The sequence below is a fragment of the Eumetopias jubatus genome, unplaced genomic scaffold (assembly GCF_037043125.1).
Source record: "Eumetopias jubatus isolate StellerSeaLion01/CBP00866 unplaced genomic scaffold, mEumJub1_p1.0 scaffold_54, whole genome shotgun sequence".
Classification (NCBI taxonomy): domain Eukaryota; kingdom Metazoa; phylum Chordata; class Mammalia; order Carnivora; family Otariidae; genus Eumetopias; species Eumetopias jubatus.
Window position 1 is genome coordinate 298,128 of NW_028274860.1, and position 16,913 is coordinate 315,040.

General features: G+C 47.4%; 1 protein-coding gene across 1 annotated transcript; it reads left to right on the forward strand.

The window, feature by feature from the left end:
- The first annotated feature begins 2,365 nt into the window (after positions 1 to 2,365).
- Positions 2,366 to 6,488, forward strand: LOC148161813 (putative NBPF family member NBPF5). Its single transcript, XM_088020540.1, has 4 exons — positions 2,366 to 2,543; positions 4,456 to 4,552; positions 5,193 to 5,407; positions 6,433 to 6,488. The coding sequence occupies exons 1-4, from the start codon at positions 2,366 to 2,368 to the stop codon at positions 6,486 to 6,488; spliced, it is 546 nt and encodes a 181-aa protein (XP_087876666.1).
- Positions 6,489 to 16,913: the final 10,425 nt, after the last annotated feature.

Genomic DNA, 16,913 nt, shown 5'->3' on the forward strand with positions numbered 1-16,913 from the left:
TACATCTTTAAAAGCACAGACAGACAATTGGCAAGGAATAGACAAGTTGTTCTAAAATTTCACCTTTTCTAGAGAGAAATCATATATATAATAGAAAATTGGAGAGGAACGAATTTGTATTGAACAACTTTCCCAATACCCTGAAGCATGTCTACTTTCCATTAAGACCGGAGATGAAAGTCTTGACTAGGTCCAACTCCTGCAGTCTTCTTGGTCTGGAGGGGTCTGAGAAAGTCCATTCTAGACCTAGAAAGATCTGGACTCCTGGACAAGTGTTCCTCAGAAAGATAATCAACTACTTACCTCTAAAAGCCCTGAGCAATTTGTGAAACTGTGGGTGAGGTTCAGACCAGCTCAACTCTATAAGCAGGACTCTCCCCTGAATCAAAGCTGGAATATTGATAGATATCATTTCCAAAATCTCTGGTATAGGTCATGGCATGCTCCATAGGAGAGAAAACAGGCACATGAATATCAATTGAGAGAAATATCAATCAACACACAGAGCCATTATTAAATAATGTCCACCCCCACTACAACCCAGGAAAGTTCTCATTCAAAAGCCATGTTTTAAGGAATATGTAGTTAGAAATCTTCACGATTTGGGGCTAGAAGCCAGTTTCTTTAATGGACAAGCAACTCCAAGAATAAATAGATAAGCTGGATTTCATCAAAATTACAAGCTTTTTGTTTCAGAGGACACTATCAAGGAAGTGAAAAGACAATGCATGGAATGGGAGAAATTTGCAAATTGTATATCTGATGGAGGTCTGCTATCTAGAATAAATTAAAAAAAAAACGATACAACTAAGCAGTAAAAGACAGCCAATTAAAAAAATGGGAAGAAGAGTTTGAGTCGACTCTCTCTAAAGGATAAGACCAATCTAACAACAAATACTTGAAAAGGTGCTCAATAACATTAGTCATTAGGAAAATACAAATCTAAAGCACAGTGTGATCCCTCTTCCCCCCACTAGTATGACTTAAAAAAAAAAAAAAAGATAATGTATGCGTTGGGAAGATTGTAGAGAAATGGAATTCTTACACCTTCCTGGTGGGAATGTCAAATGGTGTAGTTGCTTTCCTTTGAAAAAGAGTTTGGTAGTTTCTGAAAAAGTTAAATATAGGGTTACATATGATCTAGCAATTCCACTCCTAGGTATATAGCTAAGAAAATTGAAAATATATGTGAACATAAGGGGAAAAGAAGACTACATAACACATAGATGCAGGAAGAAGAATACTGAGAGAGTTAGAATAGAAAACAGTTTCATAATCAATTGCATAAATTAACTTTGGTTTTTCCCCTGTGTTTTGGGGTGTGTGTGTGTGTGTGTGTGTGTGTGTTTTGCTGTAAAGAAAGTTTCCTTTACTACATATTGTAAATGGAGGAAGATCCAAATAAATTTAAAAGCTTGTCAAATACAAAGGAAACAAAGATAACGAAAGTGCTAGCATGCTTCTCTTGTGTTTTTAACGCACAGAGGAAAAAATAAAACACTAAAAGACACAGGGAAGAACATCATGACAGTCTAAGACATTGGAATCTATCCCTTATTATAAAAGCCTTAAGATCTGTTTGCCCTTAAAGGCAAGTGGGATGAGTTCATGACAGCCCTAAGAAAACCCGTTGGGAGGGGTGCCTGAGCAGTTCAGTTGGTTGAGCATCTGACTCTTGGTTTAGGCTAGGGTCATGATCTCACGGATGGTCAGATTGAGCGCCTTGTCCCACTCTCTCCCTCTACCCACCCCCCATTCTCTCTCTCAAATAAATGAAGATGAACAAAACAGTAAACTACTTGGGAAACTATTTCTGCCTTGGTGATTTATACACACACAAGAATGAACAATCAGAACTATGCTGAGATAATTTTTTAGAAAGAGATGGGAACTGTGGTATCAGCACAAGGGTACACAGCAACTGAGAGTGGCCAGTGAGGGGTGGTTCCCATCAGTGGGGACCTTCGGGGGGACCGGGCAGTCTTGTGTATCAGCACGGCCTTGGCAACTGGAAGGCAGCAGCTCCCCAGGTTCCATGTCATCTCGGACGTTCCAACTCTGTTATTTCAAGTGCAGACCGTTACCTGGCATTCTGAGTGCTCCCTCTGTCATTCCGTTTGGAGTGTGAGCTAGGGGCAGTGCCTTCAGCTCTCAGCTGTGGCATCTTGAACCTTGGTTTTGTGGTTCCTGAATCTCAGGTGCTGTGGGGTGTTGTTCAAATTGTTCCCAACAGTAAGTAAAGACTTCCTGTATCCTCACCCCTCAGTCCTGATGAAACCTACTTGATTTCACTGGTTTTTAACCATCCTGTGTTTGGGTTTCTTCTCCTCAGTCCCCAGCTCTACCTCCTCGGCCACACGTCACCATGGCAGCACCTCTTGGCCCTCTGTCTGATCCAGGGGCAGAAATCAGCCTCCTGGAAATCAACCAGGAGCTTCAATCCCAGCTGGAAAAAAGCAAGCAGGACTTCCGAGACCTCAAGGAGAAATTCCTTATATCCGAATGTACTGCCTACTCCCTGGCCAAGCAGCTGCAGAAATACAGTAAGTCCTACAAGATCATGGCCACCAAAGACATGTCTGTCTGTATTCCTTCTGAGAAACTAAAAACCTCTCCAGATGCTGTCTTCTCTCTTCCAATGTCACATAAATTTCATTCTGACCACAATCCGGGAAATGTAGAAGTGGGTATTTTATCCTCAGTTTGCTGAGGATGGGAAAACTGAAGACAAAGAGGTTAACAGTGACATGTCAGGTGGGGTTAGAGTTAACATCCCAGTTCCTGCTTCCTGGTGCGGACACAGAAACGCCTGGTCCTCTCAGGATGGTCTCTGTGCTGTATCAGATCCTGCATGCCTGCAGGCCTAAGTGTCAGGGACTAAGGAACTCTCTCAGGTCCCGCTTCTCTGAGGTCCCATTGGTAAAGCACCAAGTTAGTTACACTGGGGAAACATCCTGATGGCACACCCGGGGGCGAGAGGGAGGGTAGCAGGTGACACTACCTGCTTTCAAGGAGATGGAAGTAGTAAGTGGAAAGTGGAAAGAAGGTCTCCTTTCCCCCTAAAACTGTGGTATCTGTGAGTGACGCCATCCACACAGTGACTTCCCTTGTGAGAGGGAACCGGTGCAGAGCCTCTGCTTCCTGAGTCCACGGAGGCCATTTGATACCCACTGGCAAGGGTGAGGGTGTTTCAGGGAACATCACGGTCTCTCCCTGAGCTGGGGACCTTCAGACATGCAGGATGGCCAGCAGGTCCAGGCCTGGGCCAGGAGACATGTGGCCTAGTGAGAAGGAGGGTGAGTGGGGGAGACCACAGCCCCGGGAACCAGCCAAGCCAGGGTGTGGGGCAGGCCTTCCCCCACAGTCAGCCTGAAATGGGGAGCTCAGCTGCCTGTTCATTAGGAGGGGCCTGCGCTGGCAGAAGGAGTCATGAGAACGGGGCACGTGCACAGCCGAGCGATAGGAAGGAATCCTGACAACTCTCAGCCCGCATTTTTGTCATTTTCTCACAATTTGCTTTCAATAGAACAAGGGGAGGTGTAATTAAAAACGAATGACGCAGAGAAAAAAAAAACTGAGGCATGCTTTTTACGAAAGGGAAGAGATGATGAACTTTCAGGGAAGGACAAGCAGTTTTGTTTACAACTTTCCTGAAAATCATCACATAAGTGTGGGAAACCAGTTGTGAAGATGATGCAAACAGATATCACCTGAGGGCGTGGGGTGGCGGTAACACAGCACAGGGGAGAAAAGCATGGGTTGTAGGTCAGTCAGCCTGGGCTAAATCCATGGTGCCCAACGTCCTGTGCCTCAGTTTCCTCCTTGTTAACCTGTTAGTGTTGTGGGACCTACTTCTCTGAGTCAGAATGAATACTGAGTAATTTCTTGTAACGCTCTAAGAGCAGAACCTGGAACTGTGTAACTCTGTTCATCATTCTACTGCTTCTCATAACACAAACTGTATTAGGATTGGGCCATATTCCTCTCCGGTGCTTCTGGTTTTATGCATTGTGGTTTCCACAAGTGTAACCGGATGAATTTTTACCTTTGAGATACTTGCTCAGTATAGAAATCCCAGCTCAGGGGACCCATCAGTCCAGTAGCCCTGGGGGCCTTATGTCATGTCCCTGCTTAGTGTTTCACTTAGGAGTCTCCAAGGCTTGCTAGAGTGACCATGATCAGGGGAACCCAAATTCTGACTCTACCAAATACCAGTTCATCACCGTGTCCAGTTCCTCTCTGTGCCTTGGGGCTGTTCTTTCCTGGGCTCTGAAACAGGGAATAATCGACTGCCCTGTAGTTGGGAGGCTGAAGAATGTGATGTGGAGCTCCCAGCGCAGAGCCAGGTGGCCGGGGTTCCAGTTGTCCTAGGATGGACCCTGCCTCGTCCCTTGAAGGCAGCGAGCACAGCAGCATGTCCAGCTTTCCCCTGAGGCAGGCGTCTCTGTTTCTCAGAGTGTGAAGAGTCCACCGACCTCATCGAATCCGTGCTGGGAGAGAAGGTGCAGTTTGAGAAGGGGAAGCAGGCAGACACGGTGGCTGAGAAGCTCAGGTAAGGAAGGCTCCATGTGGGAGGCTGCAGGGACGCTGTGGGCATCTTTGACTTGGGGCAGCAACAAGTCTGGGCCAGGAAAGGGCAGAAACGTCATGGCAGGCACGTGACCCAAATATTTCTAAAACAACTAAGACAACAGTGATTGGTAAATGATGGACTCCAATGACTCAAAGTCTCGCTCTCTCTCTGGAAAAAAATATCAAAGTCCCCAAGTTCAAGGGAACAATTCGTGGCTTTTAGCACATTCACAGTGTTGCGAGATCACCACCTCACTTACCTTTCACAGAGTCATGACCTGGCTGACCACAGCTTGAGCCTGCCATTCTCCTGAGCTCACCAGTTCACACCAGCTCTACTGGACATGCTTCTGCATCTGGCGCTGTGTCCTTTCACTGCACGCCGCGCTGTGTGTAGTTTTCCAGGGAAACGGGTGTCCCCGAAGTTAGCAGCTGAAGGGACATCTCTCTGGCGTGTGCTTAGGAGAACCCCTGGCTCTGTTTACAGAAGGAAAAGGTGTAAGGGATGTGCAGGGTTCACGGCTCCTTTGGGGAAATTCTGCCAGAAATCATCACGAAAGATCTTATTGTCTGTTGTTCAACTCTTTGCATTTTAAAATTTTCTCTCTGCCCTGCCTTAGGCTATGTCATACCCTCATTAAAGACCAGGCTAAAGAGCTGACCCGTTTGTATCAGAAGTTACGGAAAGGGAAAGACGTTTCCCAACTGCTCAATAAGCTCCTCGAGGACCTCCTCACCCATGATGACCCTGAGCATTCCCAAGGGCAGGGCTTCCAAGAGCAACTGGCTGAGGGGCGCAGGCTGGCCAAGTGCCTTGCCCGAAAGCTCAGCCCAGGTAAGGCGGCCACCGGCCCTGATGCCCGGAGCTGCGCCAAGGCCCTGGGCTCACAAGAGACTCCCCGCCTGGCCTCACGCCGTGTGCAGCAGCCCTCCTGGATTCCCCATAGCAAGTGGGGCCATGAGAGAACCAGGAGTGGAAGGTGGTAACAGAGAGAAGAAATGCACAGTGTGGAGGTAATAGTGCTCCACGTGTCTGCTTCCTCCCTGAGGGAATGCAGCCTTTGGAGCGGGAGGCAGCCTCCACCAGTCTTTGAGCCAGAGAGCAAAATGTGACAGGAGGATGCTTGTTAGTGTGCAAGGATCCCTGCACTAAGTGGGAGGTTCCCAGAGTCAGCGTGGTCTGTATTAATTGTGGGGGAGAAAGTGAGTTTTATTTTCTCCATATCTGTCTCCTCATCTGGAAAGTATATCAAATAACCTGTTGATACTGTAGTGATCAGATAGGGAAAATTCATGAATGCATGTCAGGAAAAAATAATGCTCCTGACTGTGTGGAGTTGGATGAGGTCCTTGATGCAGTAGGACTTGGAGGTGGGAGTGCTGTTTAGACGGGACCGCTTTTCGTAGACGGATGTCCCCTTGATAACACTGAAGCCCACGTGGGGGCCCATGAAGTCCCCGGTGGAGGGATGTGGGACAGGGTGGTTGTCCTGTCGTGAGGGAAGGAGGCGGCTCTATGTGAGAGCTGTGAACCCACAGAGAGTCTGTGGCTGTGGTGGGACCTGTGGCACTCTGCAAGACACGGTGCAGAAATGAAGCTGACAAGCATTCCCTGATATGGACAACAAGAGCCGGTAGAACGTGTTGCCCAGGTTCAGTGATGCTGATCCTCAGAATCAGAGACACACTGCCTGACGCATCAGAAATCCATGCCACAGCAGTTCTTAAAGACAGTGCCCTAAACTCAGTAGAATACCTAGTCATTCATAGACCCTTAGGTCTCCAGGGACATAGAAGCCACTGTGTTTATAGTGGTGATGTGGGAAATAGCTGATGGGACATTTCTGAATTTATTTGCAGAAAATTATGAGGATGAGGAGGATGAAGAAGAACAAGGAACCCTCACTCCCAGGTGACAATGAAAATTCTGGAACCAATAATGTGTGGGTCAAAATGGACAGGGTCTCAGAAAGTAAAGTAAGTGAGGTCAAGAGAGTGACAGATGTCAGATGCAAGGTTAAGCAAAACTGCAGATGGTCCCCAAAGGATGGCCGTTTTGGCTTGGTTGCCTGTTGTCTCTGTGGTGTTGTAAGACCGAGATGAATTCACCAGCCTTAGGATTCCCCGTGGGGACAAAAATACCCATTCTTTCCTATAAATGGACACCGGGAGGAGATGCATATCTACTTCCTACACAGTTCTCTAAGGTCCTTGGTAGGAAGGTAACTCACCAAGGAATTGGTAAACAGACAACTAGCAAAATTAAAACCAAGAGAAGTACCTAACCAAACTCCAAAAACTTGGGGTGTCATGTGACACTATTAATGACAAAGTGCCTAGAAGGCACACATTTCTGCAGTCTGCAGGTACTCCAGAGCTGTAGGTAATTGACCAATCTATGTAAAAATCATCCTGACTCAGGCCCGTGGTGGTTGCCCCTGGTCTGGTCTCCACTGTGCTTCTTGTTGTGACCGCATCCTGCTGGGAGGGTGGAGTCTCATTCCTAGTCAGTGCTTCTGTGGCCAGTGCTCTGAGGATAAGCTGCTGCTCTCCCAGCCCCGGGCAGCCACACTCTGCCTCTTATAGGTTGGTGTGCTTGTTCCCTCTCCAGCCGGTGCCCTGTGCCTCTTGTGACCACTCCATATAACTCCCATCCAACCAGCTAGGAAGCCACAGTGTCTGATCCTCCTGGTTTGATCTCTTGTCATTCCTGTCCTACCCGGCACAGCATGGAGCAGCAGCAAGTTGAAAAGAAGGAAGCCCTACAGGACACAGTGGATGAGTTTGTTTTGACTCCTTCAACTCTGCAAGAAGAGTGTGACAACGACCAGTCCTACAGTGCTGGCGAATTCCCATTAGATGAACAGGAATTCGGCTCTGCTCTGGATTTCGCCTGTGAATGCTCCCACACCCAAGGGGATGAAACGTCACGTGGTCCCCCAGGTAGTGTCCATGTTGTTTGTTCTGCACACCTTGTCTACACTGAGGAAGGTCATCTCTATACACGGGCGTTACAGACACACTTTGCTTTAAATCAGGACATAATGGATGTGGAGACACAGACATCAGGTGGGTCAGGGAGCCTTCAACCATCCTAGGCAGCGGCCATGCCTCTGTCAACCTGGCCCCCGTGTCAGGCCATTGAACCTATGTCATGGGTGACAAGCTCTACCCACCTCAGTAGGACATCCACAAAGTCTTGTCAGATACCCTACGTGGATCAACTGTCTTTTGTTCCATGCAATGACACTTTCTTTTTAGGATCAATATCTCTCGAGGGCCTAGACCTGTCCAATGTTTTTGCTCACATACCTGCATATCAAGGAAAGGTGCTTTCCCTGGTTTCACTGCTCTCAGGCCCAGGCACAATCTTCTCTATGTGGGTTCAACTTAGCCAAGTGGTCATCTGAAAACAACTGTGTCATTACCTTGCCTGGATGTTGCTATGAAGCCAAGCTGGGCTCTGGCATCACTCAGACCAAATGGCTTCTGTGTCGGTAGAACACCAAAGATTCTTTTTGATTTGAGGTTTTGTACAGTTGATTCATTAGTCTAGTTTCAAGAATAAATTCCTGGGAAGCATCAAGAGCCATGGTATGTCATGGAATAACCCCATTTTGCAGCAACACTTCAAGAAAGTGCTTGGACTCCTCCGCAGGACCTCTGGGGAAAATATATTCGGAACTCTTTTTACAGACTCCCATCAGAGGAGGATATTGGGATAATTTGTGGGGGAGAAGAAAGTGAATTTCTGCAGCAGGTTAGGGAGCAGTCCTGTGCACTGCTCGTAAGACTTAACCTTGGCCATCCTGGAATATCCCTGCCAGAGCACTAGGGTCTTGCCCTGAGAATCTTAATGTCCTTGCAGTGTGGGTGGTCACTGTGTTGGTAATATGGGAAGTATGATTTCCTTAGTGTCACCTGCTGTCTTGGAACTGATTTTCAGAAAGTCAAGATGATCGAAGGGAAAGAAATGGACAACAGCCAATGTGCCCCAGGTAAGTGTGAAGACTGTGGACTACGAATTTTCCTGGTGACCTCTGGAGACCTCACATCGGGGATAGAGAGAAAGTGCTGCCTAGAAGTATTCCATCCATTCAGTCAATAGCAGAATATGGCCTTTAACCATGTCATCTATTTTCATGTGGTAGTTGTGTAGGTGTCACTTTCTTACTCCCTTTCATGTTGAATAACCTACAGAGAGTGGACACACATGAATTGACCAAAGCCAGGGATTCCGGTAATCAGCTGTTGTCTCCTGTGTGGTTAAAACCAAAGTGAGATGCGTATTAACTTTGTGTCTGTTTGACATCATCATGTTGGAGGAGTTTGGATAGCAAGAGAGGAAGTTGAAGAATAAATGCATGTCCCATCAGAATATTGAGAAAATATTCCTTGGAGTCAGAATGTCTGAGAGGCAGTAAGGCCTCAGGATATTTAGTCCCTTGGACACTGCATGTACAAGTCAATGCAACGTATGCAGAAGGGTTGAAGCCACTTGTTTTGATAACCTCTGTGTGCTGGGAGTCATAATTATGACATGAGTAAGACAGGGATGTTTTAGTCTCCTCCTCCGTCACCTGGTTATGAGGCCAGTGCACAGAATATCTCCTGTTCTGTCTCTCACTGCTCCTCATATCGGAGGCCACACTCTGCTCCTTATATAGGGGGATAGTTTTTCCCTCCAAGGGGACAGCCACATTGCTTTCTGGGACCACTCGCTATCACACCCATCAACACCAGCTAGGAAGCCATGGTGTCTGATCCTCCTGGTTTGATCTTCTATCATTGTTGTCTCCCCCGGCATAGCATGGAGCCCCAGGATGTTGAAAAGAAGGAATTCCTACAGGACACAGTGGATGAATGTGTTTTGGCTCCTTCAACTGAGCAAGAAAGGCGTGACAGCGGCCAGTCTTACCGTGATGGCAAATTCCTGTTTGATGAACCTGAAATTGGGTCTACTCTGGATATGGCCTATGAATGCTCCCATTCCAAAGGGGCTATAACTCCACGTGGTCCCCCAGGTGGTGTCCATATTCCTTGTTCCTCACAACCTGCCAGACTCATACACCTCTCCAGCCCAGGCCCACGAGGTCACTGCCAGACCTCCTAATTATGAATTCAGCTCGTGTCCTCTCTTGCAAGGCTCTAATTTGCATTCTTGAAACATGCCCCTGAATTTGGATGCCTGCCAAGGCTGTTGGCAGCCTTTTCTATATCTCTGGAGATGGCACTCCCCTGGTTCACGCTCTTCACTTCGTCTATGTCTTCATTTGTCTTATCTCATCTCAAGTCAGCTGAGAACCCGAACTGGACCACTGCTATTGGACAGTGTATGTTTCTCTGGAGCAATGCAGGGTCCTGAAACTTCCCTACCCCATGAATGGCCCCTGTTTCTTTGTAGCTTTCAAGATTGTTCTGATTTGATGGCGTGTAGAATCCATTCATTGGTTTAATCTGCATGGCTGATTCCTCTAAACCATTAACCTGTTGGAATTTCAGATGGAAAAAGCCTCAATATTGCAGCAAATGTCTAGGAAGCAGCCAGGGAGTTCCCCCAGGATCTCTGAGAAACAGAATCGGTTTGTTTGCCTAGACTCAAGATTTAGGATGCTATGAGGATGGCTTGTTTTATCAGGGATATTGGTTTAATAACTCAAGAGTACCATCCCAATTTTTGCCTGCGAGGCCTTACCTAAGCGCTCCTGGATGTTTACACTCACAGTTGCCTGGTATTGCTGTGCTTATATGTCTGTCCTGTGCTATGCAGGATATAGGAGTGGGCATCTGTGAAGGCGAATGTGCTTAACGTAATTCTTTCTCTTCATTATTTGCAGAAGACCGAACTGATCAGGAGGGTCTGGGAAGACAAGAGCCGGCTGCCCCCAGGTAACTCTGGACACTCGGGGTCTGGGGATTCAAAAGTGGCACCCGGGGAGAAGCAGAAAGTGCTGACGAGCACGGTATTATCCATGCGGTCAAGGACAAATTACCAGTTTCACAATGTTCTCTGTCTTCACCGTTGTACTGGGATTGCTTCCCATTTCTTAATGACTTCTCGAGTTGAGTAAGCCACAGTCCGCTGACCCGGGTGAACGAATATGTCACAGGGACCACGGTGCTTGCTCATTCTTGTGTGCTTTAGAGAGCCATGCACATCTGCTCTCTGTCTTTAGATTTCGCTTTTTGACATGTGTTCATAACATTAAAATATCATAGCAAGTAGACAAACATGTTCTATGATGCCACAAGGTTGAGAGAAAGAGGGCTTCGTGGCATGAGATTTCTGTGACACTCCACTGCCCCCAGAGCTGCCCGTGCTTGGCCACTACATGCAGAACTCAACGCCCTTTGCATGGAAGGGGGAAGGCCACCATTGTGGGACTCGTGTGTTATGAGTCATAAGTGGACGGCACAGAGATAATTCAGTCTCTTTCGTCAGAAGCTTGCTATTTGGCCCGTGCACGAGCACTTATTTTCCTTTCGAACAGCTGCCCCTGTGTGAAACACAACGTGTCCCACAAAAACAAGAATCGTTTCTCTTTTTAATGGGTCCTTCCCCTCTTTGCTTTCTTGACCACTCCTTTCCGCCTTGCATCAAAGCCTGACAGGACTTATGACTTCAGATCCCTCTTAGGTTAATCTTCACTTGTCCCTACCCTGCAGGCTCAGCAGACAGCTGGTAGAGGTGGTACAGCAGGACGTCTCAAGGGACTCTCAGGATGAACACTACTTGACATACTCAGTTCTTCCCGACCTGTCTGACTCCTACTGGCCTTACAGGAGCACCACCATCTTCCTACCCGAGGAACTGGAAGTCTGTTCCTCTCTGGAAGTGACCAGTGAGTACTCCATTGTCCAGGTGATCAAGCTCCACCTGGACACTCACAAAGATCTCCTGTTCTTTGTACCCCAGACCTCTGCTGTGCCGAGAGAGGTCATCCCTGTGGGCAGGCCCTGTAGAGACAAACTGATCTGAACTGGGCTCTAGGATTGAGTTTTAAGCACAGACGTCAGGTGGGCGAGGCACATTTGCTCTCTTCTTAGTCCCAGGGCATGCCCATGTTACGTTGATTTCTCTGTCACTTCGTTGTTGGGCCAAGGCAGGCACGACAAGCTCAAATCACCTCAGCCACACGACCATAAAACCTGTCTGTCAGACCTAATTTGGATGAAATGTCTCTTTTCACCTCTAATAAGCTCTATGTTTCATCTCGGAGGTGGGTCCGTTAAGAATCTGTGCCTGCCGCAGTCACTTGGCATTCTTGTCCAGGGTTAACTGGTTTTGCTATTCTTAGCCCCATTCTCTGTCTCCTTTAGGTTGGCTTGTCTTCCTAAACAGTTGTCTGAAAACCCACCCTAAGTGTCTCTACTGATAGCTTGATTGTGTGTTTCCAGAAGCAGAGCTGTGCCTTGGCATTCTCCCACCACATGAATCAGGCCAATGTTCTGAGTAGCACCAAAGACTCACTTGAATTTCAGTGTCTGTAGTTGCATTCCATCTGTTCAGTCTCAGTGTACAAATTCCACGGAGCCTTCAACAACCAGGCTATCTGACGAGAGAAGGGTGAAAGCTGCAGCGATCCTTTTAGAATGCAGGGAGGCTGGCTCCCCAGAATCTGTGTCAAAGAGAGAAGTTCAAGTGCTTGCACAGACGACAGGGGAGACTGTGATGTTAATCTCCTAGATAGAATAAATTTCTACAAATGGCTCAGGCCGGGAAATCAAGCCAGTTATCACATGACAATATTGGAGGCACCCTGACATATTCTTCTGACTGAACCTGTTCTCACATTGAACGTATCTGAGTGTGTGGGTAACATGTGACACTGCATTATTAACGTACTGAGAAGGATCTCATTCATGACCAGCCCTGTCTCTATATAATTACAGAAAATCAATTCCACCATGAGGAGGAAGAAGACCAGGACCAGGCATGCCCCAGGTAACTCTGATGAATCATGGGTTGTTATTTCAGTGGTTAAACTGAAGGATTGCATCTCGAGGAAAAAATAGAAATGGCCGAACATATCTATTGCATCCATTCTCCAATTACAAAGTATCTCTTTTAACTTTGATGTATGTCTTCACCGTGTAACACGGTTACGTTCCTTTTATTGACCCCTCCATTTCAATAACCTGCAGTCAGTTGAACTTTGTGAGCTAATCCTTCACAGGGATTCTCCGCATTCCCCTCTTCTCTTTTTGGTAAAACCAGAGTGAGAGGCATATCTGCCTCTAACTCTTTGGTGTTACCACATTGAGGATATATTACAGGAAAAGAACACCTCCTGTCACAGTAGTTAGAGAAAGAGACACTGAAGACACAAGATGTCTCCATTTTGAAGATGCCTTTTAACACCCGTGTTCACTTGGTCAGTGAAGGTAGTATCGACAACATTTACGTAAATGTGTTGAAGTCACCTTTAGGATTATCCATGCAGGCTGTGAGTCATGACTTCCTTTCCACACTAGTTCAGATTGTTGCTCAGAAGCTTAGTTCTGTGGCCACTGCCCTGAGCACCTTCCGTTCTCTATATCTACTGCCCCCACAGCACCACACTGCCGCCTGAAACAGGAGCAGAGTTGTTGCTGTCAACAATTGGTGTGCCCCTTTGTTATGAGTGTAATTCCAAGCTGCCCATCAAAACCGTTAGGATGGTGGGAGGTCCACCTTTCTTGTCTTAATGTTCAGATCTCCCCACCCTACCAGGTTCAGCAGGGAGCTGCCAGTGGTGGAAGAGCAGGACAACCCATGGGACTCACTGAATGAATGCTATATGATTTCCTCAGCATTTCCTGGCCTGTCTGACCCCCACGGGAATTCTAGGAGGGCTGACATTCACTCTTTCCAAGATCTGCACATCTGTTCTCCTCTGGAAGCAGCTCGTGAGTCCTCCACTGTCCATGTGATAAAGCTCCAACTGGCCTCCCAAGTTGCCCCGCTATTTTTGGTATCCAACCTCTGGTTCCGCTGAGATGTGTCATCGCTGTGTAGAAGCCCGCTAGACATAGGGATCTGAGTCAGGCCCCAGGATAGACTTTTCACCATAGACATCAGGTGAGTCAGGGACCTACCGTTTGTTCCGCATCTCCGGCCATGCTTACGGCTCCTGACAGAAGTTAGGACATTGGAGTCAAGGCAGATGTGACGAACTCACTCTCAGTTGAGCTGCATATGCAGAGGTGTCTGTCTTTGTTCCTGATTTCCTTTAAATGCCTCTCCTTATCTGCACTGCTCTCCTTTGTAGACCCGAAAAACATTCCTTGAATTTTTGTGCCTGTCCAAAGATGTTGTCAGCCTTACCTGTATCTTTGGATTTGTCATTTCCCTGCTTTCACTGCACCGATCCCCAGTGTCTGTATCCTCTGTGTTGTCTGTCTACACTGAGTCATCGTCGGAGTATTGCACGTCAGCGCTTCTACCATCAGCCTCCTTGTATGTTTTCCTCGAAGCAAAGCTGAGCCTGGGCATCGCCCCTCCCCATGCATGGCTCATATGTCTGTGTAGCACAAAGGACTGTACACAATAGATTCCTTATGCTGTGAGGGTTTGCAGATTCCATCCATCAGCCTGGTCTTTGTGTCTAAATTCCCTTAAACCCTCACACCTAGAGCATCTCATACTATACTAAAAGGGAATGAGAGATTGTTGCAGTAAGGTTTTAGAATGCATGTAAGCTGTTCCCCAGAATCTGTGGTAAAACAGATGTTTCACTCTGTACACAGACACTTGAGATGTGGCCCTATCACATTAGGGAGCTCATGCCCAATGGTATAGGAAAGCAAACCAAGGCACAATCCCAAGGTACTACCTGAGGCCTCCAGGAGGATATCTCTCAGAGTATCCTGCTGCCCCACTAAGGGTAATTATGCCCATGCACTAGTTGTATTGGATACTTAATTTTAACGTACAAATGTTCTGTTTATGTGACTGGACCTGTCTGTATTTGTTTGTAGAAAATCATAATGATCTTTTGGAGGAAGACCAAGACCGGATATGCCCCAGGTAACTCTGAAGAATCATGGGCTTTAATTCAATGGTGACATCTCGTGATCTCAGATCTAGGCAAATCTAGAAAGTGCTAAACGTACCTATTTTACCCATTCAGCCACCCACAAAATCTTCCGTTAGCAGTGTTCTCTGTTTCACTGTGGTACTTCTAGAGGCCCCTTTCTTAATCCCCCCCCCCAAAAGCAGGAACCTCTTGTCCATTGATGCAGGTATCCTAAGCAGTCACAGGGACACTTTGTATTGGATCCATCCAAAATGCCCATCTGTCGCTGCTGGTTTCGCATTATGATGTTGGCAGGAATTCATGGCAAGGGAAGTGTTTAGGAAAACGAAAATTCATGTCTCAGTATTTAGACAAGTAGGCCTTGGACATACGAGCTTTCTAGGAATCTACAATGCTGCCAATCTGGGGTTGTCTTGGTGATTTCTGTAAATTTCAACAAAATGTATGCAAAAGTGTTGATGCCGGTTTTATTGTTTTCTGAGTGTGCTATGTGTTGTGACTGTTGTGCACAGGGCTGGTTCAGGCTCCTTCCCTTAAGCTCCCATTCTGTCCATGCTCTGAGCACCTCCTGCTCTCGCTCCCTCCCCGCCTCCGTGATCTATCCCCAGTGCAGCCACACTCTGGCCCCAGATAGAGGCAGAATGGTTCATCTCCCTTGATGGGGACTTCCCATTGGTTTCCTGTGACCAGTCCCTCCTCCCTGCCACCAAAACCAGCTGGGACTCCGTGTTGACTCAACCTTCTCGTTGCATCTCCTGTCCTCCCTGTAACACCAGGTTCCCCAGGGAGCTGCCAGTAGCAGAAGAGAATGAAGTCCCACAGGACTCACTGGACGAATGTTGTTTGACTTCTTCAGTTGGCCATGACCTGCCAGACACCTGGAGACCGTATACAAGTGCCTCATCCATATTTGATACTCTGGAAACTTTCTTGGGTCTGGATGTAGTTGGTAAGTACTCCCACGTGAGGGGCACAAGGTTCCTGGGGCGGGGGCTCCAAGGAAGCCTGTCTTCTCTGTATCCAACCACCTAAATAGGCTGAGACATGCACCCGTGGCAACAGGCCCTGTAGACTCAAACTGGTTTGAACTTTGCCCTTGGAGTTAATTTTGAAAACACTGGGACACCTGGGTGTTTCAGTTGGTTATGCATCCAGCTCTTGATGTCCACTCAGATCTTCATCTCAGGGTTGTGAGTTCAAGCCCCAGGTTAAGCTCCACACTGGTTGTGGAGCCTACTTCAAAAAAAAAAAAGTGTGTTTTGAATCAGACAAATTTCCTTTCCTTCTGTCTCAGACTACCCTCTGTCACCCGGCCCCCTCACAAGTGCAGGCTGTTGGTACCAAGTCAGGTTGGAGAGGAGAAATGGAGGGAAACGGGCAAAAACTCAGCCACCACTATCTCACCTGGAGACATCTGGGTCACAGACCTCTTTTTATTTCTTGCAAGAAGAATTCTGTGCTACCCATGAAATTCTGTTGCCAGTTCTATTTCCTGTGTGCTTCCTGCAAAGTCTCTGGCTCTCCACACAGGTTTCCAGTCAGCTCCATATTTGTAGCATCGGAAATCAGCATTTGTTGCTGATTTTAATGTTTTTGCTCCTGGGGTGCCTACGTTCCTCTGGAGCATATAGATCGAAAATCCTCAGCCTCGAATCCTGTCTGTACACCATGGTTTCAGTGAAGCCAGAGCCCTAGCCCCGGTTTTCCATCCTCCACGGATGGCGTGCTTTTTACCCTTCCTGCAGCGTCAGTGACTTTTCCCCCATGTGGGTATGTTTTCAGTCAAGTGTCTGCTCAGTGGCATAATGTCCTATCAATGATCAATGGCCCGTGCACCTGACGTGGGTGTGGCCTCATTCAGGAGCAAAGCAGAGTTGTTCCCCTCTCCAGATTCTTCAGAAAATGCTGCCTGCTGAGCCAGACCCCTTTGGGGCCACACTCTCACAGGAGTGCAGGCTAAAACCCAATTTCCCTTTCTTCCCACTCAGGGTATTTTTCGGCCTTCCCTTCTGGGAGAAGCATTGGCATCGTTAGGAGTCTTTCTTTGCTCATCAAATCACTTTGAAGGAGCAGCAAGGAGTATAAGATGTTCCTTGCCCTGTCAATGTTGTATAGTGAAATTGGCCGTGAAACGATTTGTCCCTCACCTTATTTGGTCAGTAACAGCCTTTCCACACTAGGACCACTTTCTCCCCTATTTCCTATCCCTCCCCGAGGGGTAAGGAAGCCAAGGCTTCCTAGGGGTTACAGCAATTCAGGAAGCTTAAATGAAACACAGAGTTATTTACTCTTCTGCTCTACCATGCCCCTTCCCGTGCCCAC